Here is a 16996-nt window from a genome sequence, read left to right on the forward strand (position 1 = left end):
AGAGAGAGAGAGAGAGAGAGAGAGAGAGAGAGAGAGAGAGAGAGAGAGAGAGAGAGAGAAGCAGAGACAGAATGAGGGAGAATGAATTCCCAGGCAGGTGTCAGCTGAGAGGCTTGGTGCCTATACAGTAGGTGGGCATTGTGACTGAGTGAAGAGAGGGCTGGGGGGGCAGGGCCATCAGGGTGGGGAAGACTAGGGGCAGCGCTACAATGTCTCTACAGAAGTTGCCAGGATCTTTGGCCTTTGAGTCCCCCTGCTGGCCAGTGTTGGAACTTCAGGGGTACAAGGTGCTTCTCCAGACTGGGGTGGAAGGGAACATTTTATTGCTGTGAATTAGGATCATAGATTTAGAACAAGAAGGGATCTTGGAGGTCATCGACTCTAATCTGGCCCCCTACTTAGCAGATGAAGAAACTGACATTTGAAGACACTGAGTGACTTGACTCAGATTTGTTTACTCCAAATCCAGCACTCTTTCCTCATAAAGTGTTCTAGCACCCAGCCTTGGGCCATCTGACTTAAAATCCAGGCTCTTAAAGTCATATTGCCTCATCACTGTCTGTCCTGGCTTATGGAAAAAGTCAAACTAGGTAATTATAGGATTGGAAGGGAGTTCTAAGGGTCAGCTCAGTCATCCTCCTAGTTCTAAGCAAACTTTACTGAACCCTTCTGGAAAGATGGTTGTTGACACTGTTATTAAAGAACTTCAAGGATATTCTAGATTCTTGACCCCCATTCATCCATGTCAAATTGTTCATTGAATTCATTGTCAGAAAACTTTTCTGAATAGCATGCTAGCTGAGTGGATAGAGCACTGGACTCAGAGTCGAGAAGACCTGAGTTCAAATCAGGACTCAGCTCACTTACTAGCTTTGGGACCCTGGGCAAGTCACTAAACTTCTGTCTTCTTCAGTTTCCAAAGTAGGGATGATAGCAGCACCTGGATTGTTGTGAGGCTCAAATGAGATTATATTTGTAAAGCACTGTAACATTTAAGCCTGTCATTCCTTGGGTGAAACATGAATGTACTGAGTACCTGGTTTAGAGCCATAGTAGGTATTATTCATGGTGCCTCCTCCTGGGACTGAACTAGGGTCATATTCCTTGGCCTCAGGTCACAGGGTTAGAGTGTTTAGGCCCAAAAGAGGTAATGGTAAGCCAAGCTGGGGCAGGCTCTTCTCATTGGCTGTAAGTGATGTCATCCTTCTGACTTATGTAGACTCTGGGCTGCTTTTTGACTGGCTGAGCCCTCTAGAGGTCATCACAGTTAGTCTTTAGCCTCTAGATGGGATAGCACCTAAGGGAGTCAACTATTACTCAACAGTTGTGCCAGACCCAAGTGAGGAGTGTATGTACACATTCACAGCATGATCCCTTCTGTCCATGTTGTCTTCATACACAGTATAAATATCTACCCAAACCAGAAACTGTATGTTCACTCTTATTTCATTTATTGTTGTTGTTCTTGTTCCACCTAATTGAAGACTATTTCCTCTCCAACGATGGAGAATAATGAGAGATCAGCTGATTTAGATCTGGAAGGGACCTTAGCCTTCATGTAGTCCAAACACTCTCTTTTTATAGCTGAGAAAACAGGCTCAGAAGAGAAGGTGACTTCTACAAGGCCTCAAAGGTAGTGAGTGGCTGTGCCAGGATCCAAACTCGGGTCCCCCAAATCCATAGCTCTTTTTTTACTGCGCTTTTTTTTTTATCCTCTCTTATTTATTAAAAAAATTATTATCAATTGCATGTAATAACAAATTTCCACATGTTTCCCTAAGTTATATGATCCTACTTCTCTCTCTTCCTCCCTTCCCTCCCCTCTCCCCATGCTGGCAGGCCATTTGATTTGGGTTATATATATATATATATATATATCACCCTTTCAGAAAGCTTTTCAGTGAATGAGGAGCTCTATAGTGCCTCTTTATTTCTCCTTTTCAGGCCTTTCCTTCTTCCTACTCTTTCTTATTTCCTCCTCATTAGTGGTTTCTGCTCTTTCCTTAGTCCTACTTTCCCTTCTCAGACTCCACAGTGTCCACACTCCCCTGTTCCCAGGCCTGACTTGATAATAGATAGACAATGGCCTGGACAACATTAGTACTAGATGGGGGAGGGAGCTGGTAGGGGGCAAATGAAAGTCGCCCTCAGCATAGAATAGTGGGCAAGTCAGAAGAATGTGCCGTAGTGGAATGGTGGCCCATCGGGGCCCATATTCTAGCCCTCTTGCACCCAGCTCCTGAGCGCTGGGGGCCCAGAGTTCCTAGGATCATCCTCAGTTCTCATTTCCTGCCTCTGACTCCTTCCCTCCTCTTATCTCCCATGCCTTCCCTCTTTTCCCTTCCCAGGTCAGGCTCCTGGGGTTTGGGCCCTGCTACTCATCCCCCTGGGGCCAAAGGAAAGAGTCCCAGCCAGCAGGCAGCCTACATTTCCCTTCCTCCCGCTCTGTTCACCCTGCGCTTCCCTCTTTGCCTCTCTCCCCATGCTACAGCTCTTCTCTTCTTGCTGGATCCCTTTTGCTGGAAGGACGGGGTCAGGGGGAGAGACGGGGAGGGGGCCTGGGGCTGAGCCCGGCCATCCCGGAGCCAGGAGCCGCCATCTGCTTCCTGGAGCCGCTGCCCTCCCGGCCTCCTCCCGAGCTCCCTCCTCCCACCCCTCCTGGTGTCGGGCCCCTCCCCGGGCCCTTGTTGTGGGCCGGTCCCTTTGTTTACGAAGCCCCCGCCAGACCCCTTAAATTGCCGTTAATGTTTCAGCGTAACGAATTAGTCTCTCATCACGAATCAGGCTTCGAAATGAGGGAAAAAAGCCCCGGTGAGGCCATCCTCGGAAATTGGGGTCATTCTCATTTGCAAAGCGGAGGATCCGAGCCCCGTAATGCGGAGAAATTTATTCCGAGGCAGGAGCCCCGGCGTGATTAGGCCCTTTGTAATTATCGCTCCGAGAGATTCCACTCCAGCCGCCTGCCTCCCTCGTGGATTAGCAAGCGAGTCGGAAAAATACACAGGATTTAATTAGAGGCAAATTAAAATTGGTAATGAAATCGGGCCAGTTGCAAGTGGCAAGAGTTGGAAGAGAGAGAGGGAGAGGGGATCTCGAGGGGGCACAGCGCCTGCCTGCCCTGCCCGCTTTCTTCTCTGTTTAGAAATGTAAAGCTGGAGTCAGGGACCAGGGACAGGGACTGGGACACAGGGAGAAAAAGGGCAGGTGAGGGAGGGAGGGAGGGCCCCAGCAACAGGAATGAAAATGGGAGACTAGAGATGAGGACAGGGGAAGGAATCAGGGGCAAGGAAGTAGGTCAGAAGACAGGGACAGGCTGGGAAATCAGAAGAGGCACTCGATTCATTTCAGCAGTTATTAAGTACCTACTGTGTTCAGGGCACCTTGGGGAGTCAGGGGCAGCACCTAAAGATCGAGAGGGTAGGGAGGAGGAATCAGGCTCCCTACATTCTATGGGGGAGCCTTTATTTTCCGAAGCAGTTAGAGGGATGATTTATCTTGATTCCTTGCTTTAGGGATTATTGAATTACTCCCCTTCTCCTACTGAAAAAAGATCCAAGCCTTCTATACTCGGGCTCCAACCTACCATTCCAGCCTTAGATGCACACTAACCAGACTGAGATACTCCTTCCTAAAATTTGCCCTCAACTTCTCCACCAGGTATACCCTGTGCCCTGTCCCCTGCCCGACTCCTGCCCTATTCAACCAACCCATGGCCAGATGTTGTTTCTTTAACGAAGGAAGCCTCCTCTGATGCCTTCAGGCAGAAGTGATCTTCTGAAATCCTGTGGCCCATTGCTTACTCCTGCTTTATTACACTTTCATATCCTACACTGGTCATTAGAGTTTTCTACATATACAACTTGTGCCCTTCTTAGATTTTTTAGACTTGAAGCTTCGCACAGGTATAGACTGTCTTGTTTATCTTGGTTCTCCACCAGGCCTTAGCATGAAGCTTTACCCAGAGCATATGTTTGAGGGCTCTTGGTTTTATAAGATCAGTCACTTACAAAAATGAATAATATGGAAATATGTTTTGTGTGATTATATATATATATATATCCCAGATTGAATTGCTTGTCAGCTCTGGGAGGGGGGAGAGGGAGGGAAGAAGAGAGTGAGACAATTTGGATCATAAATTTTGGAAAACTTATGTGGAAATTAGTTATTAAAATTAAAAAAAACAACAACAAAGCTTTACCCATAGTAAGTGTTTCATAAGTAAGTTAGTCAAGCCTATAAGACTTTGGGGACAGCTTTTCCCTTCATCATTTCTTACAGAACAATTACTCAAAGAATGAACACTCCTCAGTTTCCAATTTGGCACTTACACTCTAAAGGGGAAATACTACCTCCATACCCAAAATAGGAGATAATGCCTGAATCTGTGTTGGTATTGGCATGGAGAATTCCCAAAGGAAGAAATTTCTTTCTGTTGATTCAGATTGTCATTCTCTATGCAACTGAGAGCGTTGGAGAGTTTATAAGGCTATAAACGATAGCCCAGAATAGTTAGAGGTGGTGACCTTTCCAGGGTCATAGTCAGTATATGTCCAAGGCAGGGCCTGGACATAGATCTTCTGCCTTACACACACATATTAAAATCCCACTCAAAACAGATTCATGATAAACTGGTGGGGAAATGCGTTAGAATGCATGTTATCTGAGGGCAAGGATTGTTTATAATTTTTTTTTCGGTATCTGTAGGGTTTAGCACGGTGCCTTGCACCTAGTACAGGCTGAATAAATACATGTTGACTGACTGACTAACTACTGGAGAGGACCAGGGCAGGCTCAAGCAGAAAATGATGCTCCAGGGAAGCTAGGGATGGAGATGGAGTTAAAGAGGGAATGCATTCTAACCATGTGAACCAGCCAGTACTAAGACACAAAATGGGAAAAGAGGTGTGAGGAATAAGAAAGCCACTTTACTTGGATCAAAGAGTACATGGAAGAGCTCTGTGAGACCCTGATAAGTCACTTAACCCCCATTCCCTACCCTTACCCCTCTTCAGCCTTGGAACCAATACTTGTTATAAATTGGAAAACAGAAAGCAAGGGTTTAAAAAAAAAAGTAGTTGGAGAAGAATAATAGCTAAATAGGCTGGAAGGTTAAGGTGGATTCAGGTTGGAAAGAGCTTTAAATGTGAAACAGAATGGCTTATTTGTTCCCAAATAACAGAATAAATAAATTGCTTTTCCCTCATTACTTTCCTATTCTACTGTGTATTGGGGTTTTCAAGTGCCTTATGCCCTTATTAGATTTACTAGATTTGAAGCTCCATGAGGGTAAAGACTATTTTGTTTCTCTTTGCATCATGACCAGGGCTTAGCACAGAGCTCTTCCCATGGTAAGTGTCTCATAAATAAGTTAATAAAGCTTAAAACTGCTCTAAGACTTCAGGATTACCCGATACTGGTTGAGCTGGATTATTTCCAATAGGGAGTTTATTGAGTAGAAGGGTGGGGTAACATGAGCAGGCCTATGTTTTGGGAAAATCAGAGAGTCTAGAATGGGGAAAGACCAACAAGGAGAGTTTTGCAATAGTTCAAGTGAGAGGTAATGAGATGCTGAAGTGGGATGGTGCTTATGTGGGTGGAGAGAAGAGATCAGATATGAGAGATGTTGTGGAGATAGAAATGACATGATTTGGCAACTGACTTGGATATGTGGGATGACAGTGAGGAGTCAAGGATGGCTCCTAACAATCAAGTGATGAAGTTAAAGAGGGAATGCATGCAAGTGAATCTGGGAGGATTATAAAGATGGTGGGTCTCCTGACAGAAATTGGGAAGTTTGGAAGAGGGGTGTTCCAAACTTCTCTGGGGTTCCTCAAGTGAAGGAATTCAGTTCACTTTATAGAATATTAGACTGTCAGAGCTAGAAAGAGGCAATTAAAAAATCATCTGGGGGAAGCCAGGTAGCTCAGTAGTTAGAGTGCCAGTCTGGAGACCGGAGGACCTGGGTTCAAATATGGCCTCAGACACTTCCCAACTGTGTGACTCTATTTGCCTAGCCCTTGCCCTTCTGTTTTCTGTAAGAAAAAATTGTAAGAGTTTAAAAAACAAAAAGAAAGATAATAGAATTAACAATAAATTTAATAATAAAATGTAATTAATATAATAATATGCCTTCATATGCTAGATACTGACCTAGATGTTGGGGATATAAAGGCTAGAGATGAAATAGTCCTTGCCCTTAAGAAACTTACAGTCCAATGAGGGTAATAGGGAGGCTACCAAATTCCAGTCAAATTATTTTTTAATATAAATTTCATCAATTTACAGTGTTTACAATCTAATTTTAAAAATAACTGTGACCTAAGTTTTAAGAAAGAATATGATTACCACAAAGGAGAAATCTTAGCTATGTGTTATGATTTGAGAAAGAAGAGGTAGCTTTAGCTAGGGGAGTTAGGGGAGGGGGTCAAAGAAGAATTTAAGGTAGAGCTGAATAGGACATTGGAGAAAATGAGGAATTGTGTTTTCAAAAGTAGAAAATGGAATTGGGGGGAGTTCATTGAAGATCTAGGGAGTCACCATAAGCAAAATACAGAGGTTATAAAGGAAAGAACAGAGAGTAAAGGAGTTTGCTTGAAAAAAAAAAAAAAAAGGTCTTAGAGATGGAAGGGACCTTAGAGGTCATCCAGGCCAAACCCTTGATTCACAGATGGGGAAATTAAGGCCTAGAGAGGTTATCTGACTTGCCTGTTAGGAGTATCTGAGGTGTGATTTCAATCAGGGCTTTCTGATTCTAAGACCATTGATCTACTGCATCTCACTGCCTCTTGAATTAAAAATCTTTGAATCCAGTTCCCTCTTTTAACAAACGAAAGAAATGACTCTCAGAAAATGTATGTGACTCCCTCTAAAGTCATGGAGAGAGTGTATGGCAGAGCTAGGGTTTGTATCCAGGTCCTTCCATTGCCTCTCTGAAGGGAAAAGTATGATTTAAGGTTGGATGAGTAGAGTGAAGCTGGATACTTACCTCTCTCCCTCTCCCTCTCCCTCTCCCTCTCCCTCTCCTTCTCTCCTCTCTCCAATAATCTGTCTGTATACTTTAATCTCTCTCTGTCTTCTAGGCCAATGTCCACACGAGGCAGCACCTAATAAAGATCCAGAACTAAGCCTTAGACTAGATAATGATATTATCAGTCTCTTGGCTATTCGGCTTCAAATGGCAGAATGATAATGAATTTATCCTTTATGCAGTAGGCAATGAAGAACTAAGGAAGGGTTTTAAGTAAGAGAGTTACATGTTCAGAGTAATGTCTCTGGGAGGATATTCAGGGATATGTAAAGGATGAATTAGAGAGAAAGGAGACTGGGAACAGGATGACAGTAGTTAAAGTAAGTAGAGACGAAGGCCTGCACTAATGTGGTAAAGTCAGATGGAAGAAATATTTTCAGGTTGATGTGATAGGACTAGGCTGCTAGGTGGCGCAGTGGATAGAATGCCAGGCTTAGTGTCAAGAAGATTCATCTTGAGTTCAAACCCGGCTTCCAACTTACTAGCTGGGTCATCCTGGGCAAGTCACTTAACCCTGTTTACCTCAGTTCTCTCATCTGCAAAATAAGCTAGAAAAGGAAATAGCCAACCATTCCAATGTTTTTGCAAAAAAACAAAACAAAACAAAAAAACAAAGTCACTGAGTCAGTCATGACTGAAAATGATCGAACAACAAAAATGACTGGTCTTGTTAACTGTTCCAATGTATGGAGTATGTCTATGAGGTTTCATGACTGGGGCGATCCAGAGAAATAGAGAAGTTAAAAGAAAGGGCATATTGAATAAGAAGGGTGAGTTTGAGCATCCAGAAGGACATTCAGATGCGAATAGACAGTTGGAAACAGGGAAGTAAAACTCTCAGAAGGCCATGCTAGAAATAAAGATTTAAAAGGAATCTGTATAGAGATGATCATTAAAGCCAAGGGAATGGATACTAATGTTTAAAGGTGCCATGCCGATAGTAGGGGAGAAAGAAAAGGTCCCAGCAAAGGAGTGGTGGGAGAAATAGAGAAAGAAATAACAGTACAGTATCTTGAAAGTCACGGATGAGGGTATCAAGATTGAGGGGGTGGTCAGAAGGGTCAGATGCTGTAGAGAGACCTAGGAGAATGAGGGCAGAAAAAAAAGGCTACTGGATTAATAATAAAGCAGTCGCTGGTAACCATGGAGACAGCCTTAGCAATAGGGTCTCAGAGATGCTAGCTATATTAAAAGATGTTGAGGATAGGGGCAGCTTAAAGGATAGGGAGCCAGGTCTGGAGATGGGAGGTCCTGGGTTCAAATCCGGCCACAGACACTTCCTAGCTGTGTGACCCTGGGCAAGTATCCATTCTAAGACATAAAATAAGGATTTTTGAGAGAGAGAGAGAAACAGTGAGAATAGAATATTCTTTCTAAAAATTTAGGAGTGAAAGGAGGAAAGAAATAGAAACATACCTTGAAGGCATAAAGAAGCCAAGAAGGTATTAGAGGTTTGGGGAAACCTGAGCATTTTTTGAGACTGATTTGAAAAAACTATAAAAAACAGATAAGGGAAAATTGAAGATAAGATTATAAATTTAGAGCAGCCTTCTCATTTGATAAAGGAAGAACTGAGGCCCATAAGAGTTTAAATGACTTCCCCACATTCATTCAGATAATAATCAATAAAGCTGATATTCAAACCCAAGCCCTCTATCTTCAGATCCAGTGGTTTTATGCTCTACCTGGATGCTCCTCTCCTGACTGTTTATACTTGGTTTCAGCTTTTGAGTGATACTGGTGATATCTTTCTTTTCCCCCCTCACATTTATCTTAACTGGTTTTATCTTATTTATTTAAAAGTATTTTTCCATAGTTACATGATTTATATTCTCTCCCTCCCCTTTACCTTCCCCCCTCCCAGAGCGGACAAGCTCCAGGTTATACGTGTATTATGGTGATATCTTTCATCTACCCTTATGTATCTTGTATGTTCTGATTTATGATGTCTGCCATCAGAGTAGAAGTTTTTTGTTTCAGAGCTTTGTTTTTCTTCGTGTCTCCACTATTCAACACAGTGCTTGCTGGCATACAGTAGGTCTTAATAAATGTCGATTGGTGGATTGGTATAGAAGTTCCATGAGGTGAAAAATTCAAGAAACTATGAGAGTAGAGTATTAGAAAGAGGAGCATAAATATGGAAGTCTCTAAGGATGATGGTGAAAGGAAGTAGTTGGGATGGGGTGGGGGGGACATGGTATCCAGGTGCCCAAGAGAAAGATGGGATGGTACCCAGGACAGTGCAGGTCAACCATGAGGAATGGAGGAAGATGATAAAGTTGAATGCCATACACTTCAGAGGAAAAGCGGAGCTGTAGACTGATGGTAACAGAGAGAAGTGGGGTTTTAAAAAATCATGACTGGAAGGAAGGCATAGATGGAATTGCTTATCAAATTTTCAAATGACACAAAGCTGGAAGGGTTAGCCAACTCACTGGATGACAGTCAGGATTCAAAAAGATCTTGACAGACTAGCACGGTGGGCTGCATCTGAAAAAGATGAAATGTAATTGAGATAAATGTAAAGTGCTACACTTATATTAAAAAGCCAACTTCTCTGAGAGATGGGGGAGTTGTGACTAGACAACCTGTCTGTTTCTCTTAGCTGCCTAACCATTCCCTCTTAGGCTCCTTTGCTGGTTTCTCATCCATTTCCAGTGATTCTGCAGCACAGAACTCTGTCCAGTTCTTTTCTCATACCTGGATCACCTCGTTAGCTCCTGTGGACTGAAGTATTATCCCTTTGCTGATGACTCCTAAACCTATCTTCTACCTGAATTTTTTCTGAACTCGAGCCTACCTTCTCCTGGCTATCTCATCAGCATCAGTATGTCCAAAACAGAACTTGCCATCTTTCTCTTTAAACCCCAGCTCTTCTTCAAGCTTCCCTTGTTTCTCTTTAGGGCCCTGTAATTCTCCCAGTCATCTGGTTTCATAACCTTGGGGTAGCTTTGACTTTCTACCTCTCTCATCTTCATCTTCAGTATTTAGTGATTTTTCAAGTCTAGTCAATTCTACCTTTATGGTGACACTTTTTCGCCATTCACATGTTGCAGAAAGAATTGCTTCTTAGCAGGGATTCGTCACCTTTTCTGTGGCAAGGACCCCTTTGACAATATAGTGAAATCCCTGGATCCTTCCAAGAATACTTTAAAAAAATAACTCTTGCCTTCCATCTTAGAATTAATACTGTGTATTGGTTCCAAGGCAGAAAAGTGGTAATGAGGATTAAGTAACTTGCTTAGGATGTGTCAAAGCTTGATTTGAACCCAGGACCTTCCATCTCTAGGCCTGGCTCTCACTCCATTGAACCACCTAGCTGCCCCCAGAATAACACTTTTAAATGCCTAAAATAAAATACATAAAATTATAAAAGAAATTAATTTTAATGAAACATGTATAAATTCATATGTTATATGTAGACATATATTTTTATAAGTATATAATATAATAAAAATTTAATAGATATGAGTTTATGATCCCCTGCTTTGTAGACAGGGGTTGACCTGGATACCTTCTAACATCTTTCCAGAGTCTTAGATTCTGTGATTTTGAGGGACTGGGGGAAGTCAGATTGGAGTGCAAAAGACTGAAAGAATGGGGCCAAGAAAGGTATCATCAGGGCAAGACTTATATGTGGGGCAGTGGGTCTGGATGGCAAGGATGAGAGGAGTAGAAAGGTGGGAGGGGAGCTGGTGGGACATGATTGCCATAAAGGAAAAGGAATATTGGGCTATTTAGCTCAACAAGCTCTTAGTAAGCCCTCGCTATGTAGGCACAGTGCTAGGTGTGGAGGATGCAAAGAGGAATGTGAAACTCTCTCTGCCCTCCTTGCCCCCAAGAACTTTTATTCTACTAGAGAAGATGCCCCAAATATAGCAAGAGATTTGACGTATGATTTCATTGGCATTGGGAACTCCTAGATGAGGACATTCCCTCTATTCATGCAGTTGCACCTTCTCAGGTCTTCTATTACTAGAATGCTAAGAGGTTAAAACCTGGCTTGCCCAGAGCCAGAATGTGCCATAGGTAGGACTTGAGTTCAGGTCTTCCTATCTCTGCAACCAGCTTTCTGTCTATCCACTATGACATATTGCCTTGCTAGTAAATACAAACTATATACAAAGTGGATAACAAATTATGGAGTGGAGGGAGAGCACTAACTTGGAGGAGGTTGGTCAGGAAAGGCCTTGTAAAGGATCTGGGACCTAATCCGAGCCTTGAATAGAGTCCAGGATTCTTTGAGATGGACATAAGGAAGGGGAGCTTTCCAGGTGTGGTGGCCAAACAAGCAAGGAGGAAGAGCTTTCTAATCCTGAGCAGGCAGAGGTGGTTAATGGAGAAATTTTGTTTTTGTCAGAATGGAGATGTAATGATGCTTCTACAGAATGCCCCGGCCCTTTCATGTGCCAAACTTGGGACCAGATCAAGAGCAGGATAGATAGATTGGGGAAGACTGTCCTTTGGTGGACTCCCTCTAGAGAGCTCAGGGTGTGTGTGTGTGTGTGTGTGTGTGTGTGTGTGTGTGTGTGTGTGTGTGTGTGTGTATGTGTTTGTTTGGAGATGGGTTTGAATGAGCTTAGCCTTAGAGCATTCCTTCTGCTGCCATCTTCCTGGTCATCAGTGTCACCCCTTCTGTGACTCTGATGGTCTCATAATCAATCACAGGCAGGATAGGGATGAACTCTCAAGTCTGTACCCCAGATCCAGCCTGGGGGCACTTCTATTCACAGTATATGCCTTCTGAAATGAATTCCTAATGGGTAGGGGGCCTTGTCTTGCCCATTTAAGCACTTCCCACAATACCCAGGACAGGGACTTGTAGTATTAGGTGCTCTGTAAGACCTGGGTTCTAGAAATTACTCTTCTGCTTTGTGACTTTGGGTTGGCCCTTTCTCTGGGTCTCATTTTCTACTCTTGTAAAATAAGGAGGCTGGACTAGATGATCTTTAAGGTCCCTTCCTGTTATGACAAGGGTTAGTTTCTAAACTAATGTAGGATGCTTTGGGTGTGGCATATATGGAAGCAATTATGTTGGCTTCAACTCTTTAAGAAGACGTACGTTTGGTTTTAAAACAAGGGAAGAGGCAACTAGGTGGCTCAGTGGATAGAGCTCCAGGCTTGGAGATGGGAGGTCCTGGATTCAAATCTGGCCTCTGACACTTCCTAGCTGTGTGACCCTGGGCAAGTCACAACCCTCATTGCCAAGCCCTTATCATGCTTCTGCTCTGGAATCAATATATAGTTTTGATTCTAAGTTGGAAGGTAAGGATTAAAAAAAAAAAAAGATGTAGGTTGAGATGTTATGGGAATGGAGTTGTTGATTCAAGTAGAATTTGGCAAAGACTTAAAATCCTGCTCTGCTTTGGAAAGTGGCATCAGCAGGAATGAAATGTACAAGTGGAAAAGTGAGTAGGGTGGGTATTAAAGACAAGTCTAATGGCTTATTCTGCTTGGCCCAGGTGGCAGAACTAGGAGAGCAAAGGGTAGAAGTTACAAGGAGATCAATGTGTAAGAGGAAAAAAGCATCCTAACAAATAGAACTGTCTAACTGAAATGGGCTGTCTCTTACCAGAGTTCATGGGTGGATTCCTTTTCACTGGAAACTGGGTTCAGTGCAAAGAGCAATGTATTTGGAATCATAGGATCTGAGTTCAAACTATGACTCTACCATGCCCTACTTTTGTATTCTTGGAGAAGTTGATTCATCTGAGACTCTTTCTTAGCCTAAAGAATGAAAGGGATTGGATCAGATGGCTTCTAAGGTGTCTTTGAACTTTAAATAAATGACTCTGAGATCCTACTACCACTTGTCAGGGAGGCTGAAGGGAAATTTCTATTTAGGGATGGGTTCAACTAGGTGATCTTGAGGGTCCCTTTCAAATCTGGGATTCTTGTATTCTGTGACTGTCTTTTGAAGATAATGTTGATGGTGGTGCTGTGTGGTATTTTCCATGCCTACTTTTCATAGAAGACATGTTGCTGTAAGTCCCTTTTGTCATCTTTTCCTTTCTCCCCATCTCTCTCTGTTCTCTCAGAATGCTGTTAGACACAACCTGAGCCTACACAAGTGCTTTGTACGAGTAGAGAATGTCAAGGGCGCCGTGTGGACAGTGGATGAACATGAGTACCAAAAGCGGAGACCGCCAAAGATGACAGGGTATGTGTGCTCAGCCCCCTGAGCCATCTGGACCAGTAAAAAGATCCTTTCAGGTCATATGTTTCTGGGACCAGGCATGTACACAGGTGATATTGCCCACTTACTTCCCCCCATCCCCTCAGTAACTACCACCACCACCACCGCCGCCGCCACCGTCGAAGCAAAGATGTCATCCATCCATCCATCCTAGCTTTGGTTCCATTGAAACCTAGTTGGGAACTTATAGACAGATGGATGGATGAGTTGAAAACAGAAGGGAAGAGCTGAGAAATGAATGGTCTACATGGAGTCTGGAAGTAATGGAGAGCCAGGGGAAATGGGGATAAATACCCTGGTCACGACAGTCCTATTTCCCCCAGACAAGATAGAGAAACAAAGGAGGGAGGGGAGGTCCAGAAAGAGAGACACTGAGGCACAGAATAGGGCTAAAGAGGGGTATGCGTGCACATGTGTGCAAACACACACATAAATCTCCCATGTTTAGCCTCTATGCTATATCTGATGTGTATGTAAGTAGGCATAGAGATATGTTGGACATATGCATGTACCATGGTGTGTGTATGCACCATGGTGTGTGTATGTATTTATATGTATGTATAAATAAACATAAAGAGAGAGGAGGAAGAGGAAGAGAGACAGGCAGACTGTCAGAGAAGAAGGGGGAAAGAGAGAGGGAGGGAGGGAGGGAGGGGAAGAGAGAGAGAGAGAAAGAGAGACAGAGACAGAGAGAGAGACAGAGAGAGAGACAGAGAGAGAGACAGAGAGACAGAGACAGAGAGAGAGACAGAGAGAGAGACAGAGACAGAGACAGAGAGAGAGAGAGAGAGAGAGAGAGAGAGAGAGAGAGAGATTAAGATTAAGATTAAGAATGGTTTTCAGGATATGTGGAGGGATTGGGGAACTGTTTTATCCTAATTTCCTTCCTCTCCAGGTGTCTGGTCCCTATCTCAAAGGGCTTCTCCTCCAATTTCCTGGGGCTGGGGCAAACACCAGGCTCTCTCCTTTGGTCAGGGGTATTTTAGGGAGAGGGTAGGTGTTGGATGTGAGCAGGAGAGTTGATTGTCCCTACGGTTGTTCTTCCACCTGACTTTCCTACATTCATCCAATACCTTCTCCCTCCATGCCCAGTCACTGAATGATGGCCAGGATCTGGTCTAGGAAGACTTTCTTTCTCTCAACTCGCCATGTATGCTCTAGGAAAGTGATAGTTTCTAAAATTCCTCCCGTCCTCTTCCCTCCAAGGAGTCCAACTCTGGTGAAGAACATGATCTCGGGCCTCAGTTATGGAGCACTTAATGCCAGCTATCAGGTGACTTATTGTTGTCCCTCCAGTGGGTCCCTTCTTTCTCTCACTCCTGCCTTGCTTCCTCCACCCCAGCTCCTTCCAAAAGCCCTCATTCACCCTTTACCAAAGACCTGTTTCCCCCTCCTATTCCAAAGAGCACCAGGGCAGCTGAGGGCCAAGAAAAGCTTATTTCCTCTTTTGAGGGCCCTCTCTCCATGTTGGCTGAGACCCCCCAACTCCCTTTCCCCCTCTATCTCCTCCTTCCCACACAGCCTCCAGTTCTTTCCAATTCTTGTGTATGGAGCTGGGGGAGGGGGACAGGAGGGAAGATTGGCCCCGATTGCCTCTCCCCTCCAGTACAGGTGAGACCCTCCTCCCCCATCTCCCTTCTCACTACCCCCAGTACAGGAGAGGCCTTTGTCTTCCAGGCACCTGGAGCCCCTTGCCCCATGGGCTCCTTTCTCTCCTGGATGGGATGTGAGCTGAGCCTGGGAGGGTAGAAGTTGGGAGGCCAGGGCTAAAGTGGGATGGAGCTTAAGAGGACAGCAGACTGGGGGCCTAGCACGTCTTGGGGCCAGAGGACATACCGTGCCAGTCTCTCTGTGTCGGGGCTAGGAGGGTAAGAGGAGTAAATAGAGAAACAGGTGAGCCCAGAGAGACACTCAGGAGGGTCCCCAGCTGGTATGATATTGGGGGTGGGATGAGAAGCGTCTGCTCTGGCCTCTGCATAAGGCATTCCTTTTAAGTGTTTGCCCCGTTTCTCTCGAACCCCTCTCTAGGCTGCCCTGGCCGAGAGCAGCTTCCCTCTCCTCAACAGCCCAGGCATGCTCAACCCCGGCTCCACCAGCAGCCTCCTGCACCTGGGCCACGAGGACGTGAGCAGTACCGTAGAGCCCCTCACCAGCAACGGCAGCATCAGCCCCCCACGCCTCTCCCCACCCCAGTACAGGTGAGCCCCCCTGCAGGGCCCGTGCCACCTACCCGCTAGGGATCCTGATGCCAGGAGCTGGCGTTTATGGCGTTTGAAGGCTGCTGTGACACCGAAGATCACACAGCCAAGGCACTGCCTTGAGGCAGGATTTAAACTCAGATTTTCTTGACTGAGGCGGGTCGCCTCGCCACGGCTGACTTAGCAGTGATTTAGCTGCCTCCACCAGGCCAGGCGAAACCAGCCTCTGCTGCCGTGAAGGACGGACGGCATGCCCGCCCCCGCCTCTCCCCCCAGAGCAGGCAGAGCCAAGGGTGACTCTCCCGTTTCGGGAAAGCCTCCCTTTCCTCGTCAGTGCCAGGCCGGGTGACGTTCTCCCCAGAACAGTGAAGACCCGTCCCTTCCCACACGCACACACGCAGGCACGCACAGGCTTTACGCACATGTACACAGCTGACATGTATGTGCAGCCGTCCCCCCCCCCCCTGAGGGTCTGGGTCCCGGGGGAGCCGGGGATGGGGGGAGTGGGGGAGCGGCCATCCTGCCCAGCCACCCATCCATCCTCTCTCCCCGCTTCAGTCACCAGGTGCAGGTGAAGGAAGAGCCGGCTGAAGCTGAGGAGGACAGCCGGCCCGGGCCACCCCTGGGCCCCCCCAACCCTAGCACTGGGGCTCCTCCAGAAGACAGGGACCCGGAAGAGGATCTGCCTGGGGAGGAACTGTCGTAAGGGCCTCTGGGGGAGGGGCAGGCAGGGGGGAAGGGGGTGAAGACGCCCCCCTTCTCCCCTCAGGAGACCCCTCCTCAAGCCCTCACCTTTCCCTCCACTCTACAGCCCCCGCGTACCCCCACCTCAAGGCACTTCCAGGACAACAGATTGGGGTAGGGGCTTCCAGGCCATCCGTGCCACCCCACCTGTGACTGACAGACTCTCCCCGGCAGAGATGGCCTCCTCCCCCCTCCATTGACCATTGCTTCTCACCCCAAGACCAGTGGCCTGTGGTCTAGCACAGGTGGAAGAGCCAGGAGAGTGCGGACCCCCAATCCCTGACTTCAGTCTGTGTCCGCGCACCTCCCCCACTTCTGCCCTCTAGCCCCGCCCTCTTACCGTGACCTCCACCAGCAGGACGCTCCCGCCATCTTTGTTTTCTGCCCCCCCTTCCCCTCAACATTGAGACCCGCAGGCGGGGCTAACCAACCCCCATTCTCACCAAGGCAGCATCTGTCCCCTCGTTCCCCTACCCCAACCTTGCCCTTGCACCCTCTTCTCCAAGAAGCCCAGGACAAGGCCACCTTGTCCAAGGATCTAGAGCTGGAAGGGGCCAGAGAGATGACTTAGTTCAACTGCCTCATTTGGCAGAGGAGGAAACTGAGGCCCAAAAGAAGGGAAGTGACTTGCTTAAAGCCACATTGACAGTAAGCAGCAGGGTCAGGATTTGAACCCAGGTCTTCTGTTTCCAAGTCTGGTCTGCTTTCCACTCCCCTGTATTCTACAAGGCTCCCTTCTTCTGCACTGTGAATGATCAACACCGGCCACCAGCTCATGGGAAAAGGGGAGCCTAGAGCGGCTTAGACTCTACCTCCCTACCTCCCCGCGTG

General features: G+C 46.0%; 1 protein-coding gene across 1 annotated transcript in view; it reads left to right on the plus strand.

Moving 5' to 3' along the window:
* The window catches only part of FOXP4 (forkhead box P4), a 29522-nt gene extending 13395 nt beyond the window's left edge, over nt 1-16127 (plus strand). Inside the window, exons 11-14 of the mRNA XM_044675308.1 lie at nt 13066-13187; nt 14430-14496; nt 15252-15421; nt 15980-16127. Coding sequence (XP_044531243.1) covers nt 13066-13187; nt 14430-14496; nt 15252-15421; nt 15980-16127 — 507 coding nt within the window. The remainder of the gene's footprint in view (nt 1-13065; nt 13188-14429; nt 14497-15251; nt 15422-15979) is intronic.
* The last annotated feature ends 869 nt before the right edge of the window (nt 16128-16996 follow it).

The sequence above is a fragment of the Gracilinanus agilis genome, chromosome 4 (assembly GCF_016433145.1).
Source record: "Gracilinanus agilis isolate LMUSP501 chromosome 4, AgileGrace, whole genome shotgun sequence".
Classification (NCBI taxonomy): domain Eukaryota; kingdom Metazoa; phylum Chordata; class Mammalia; order Didelphimorphia; family Didelphidae; genus Gracilinanus; species Gracilinanus agilis.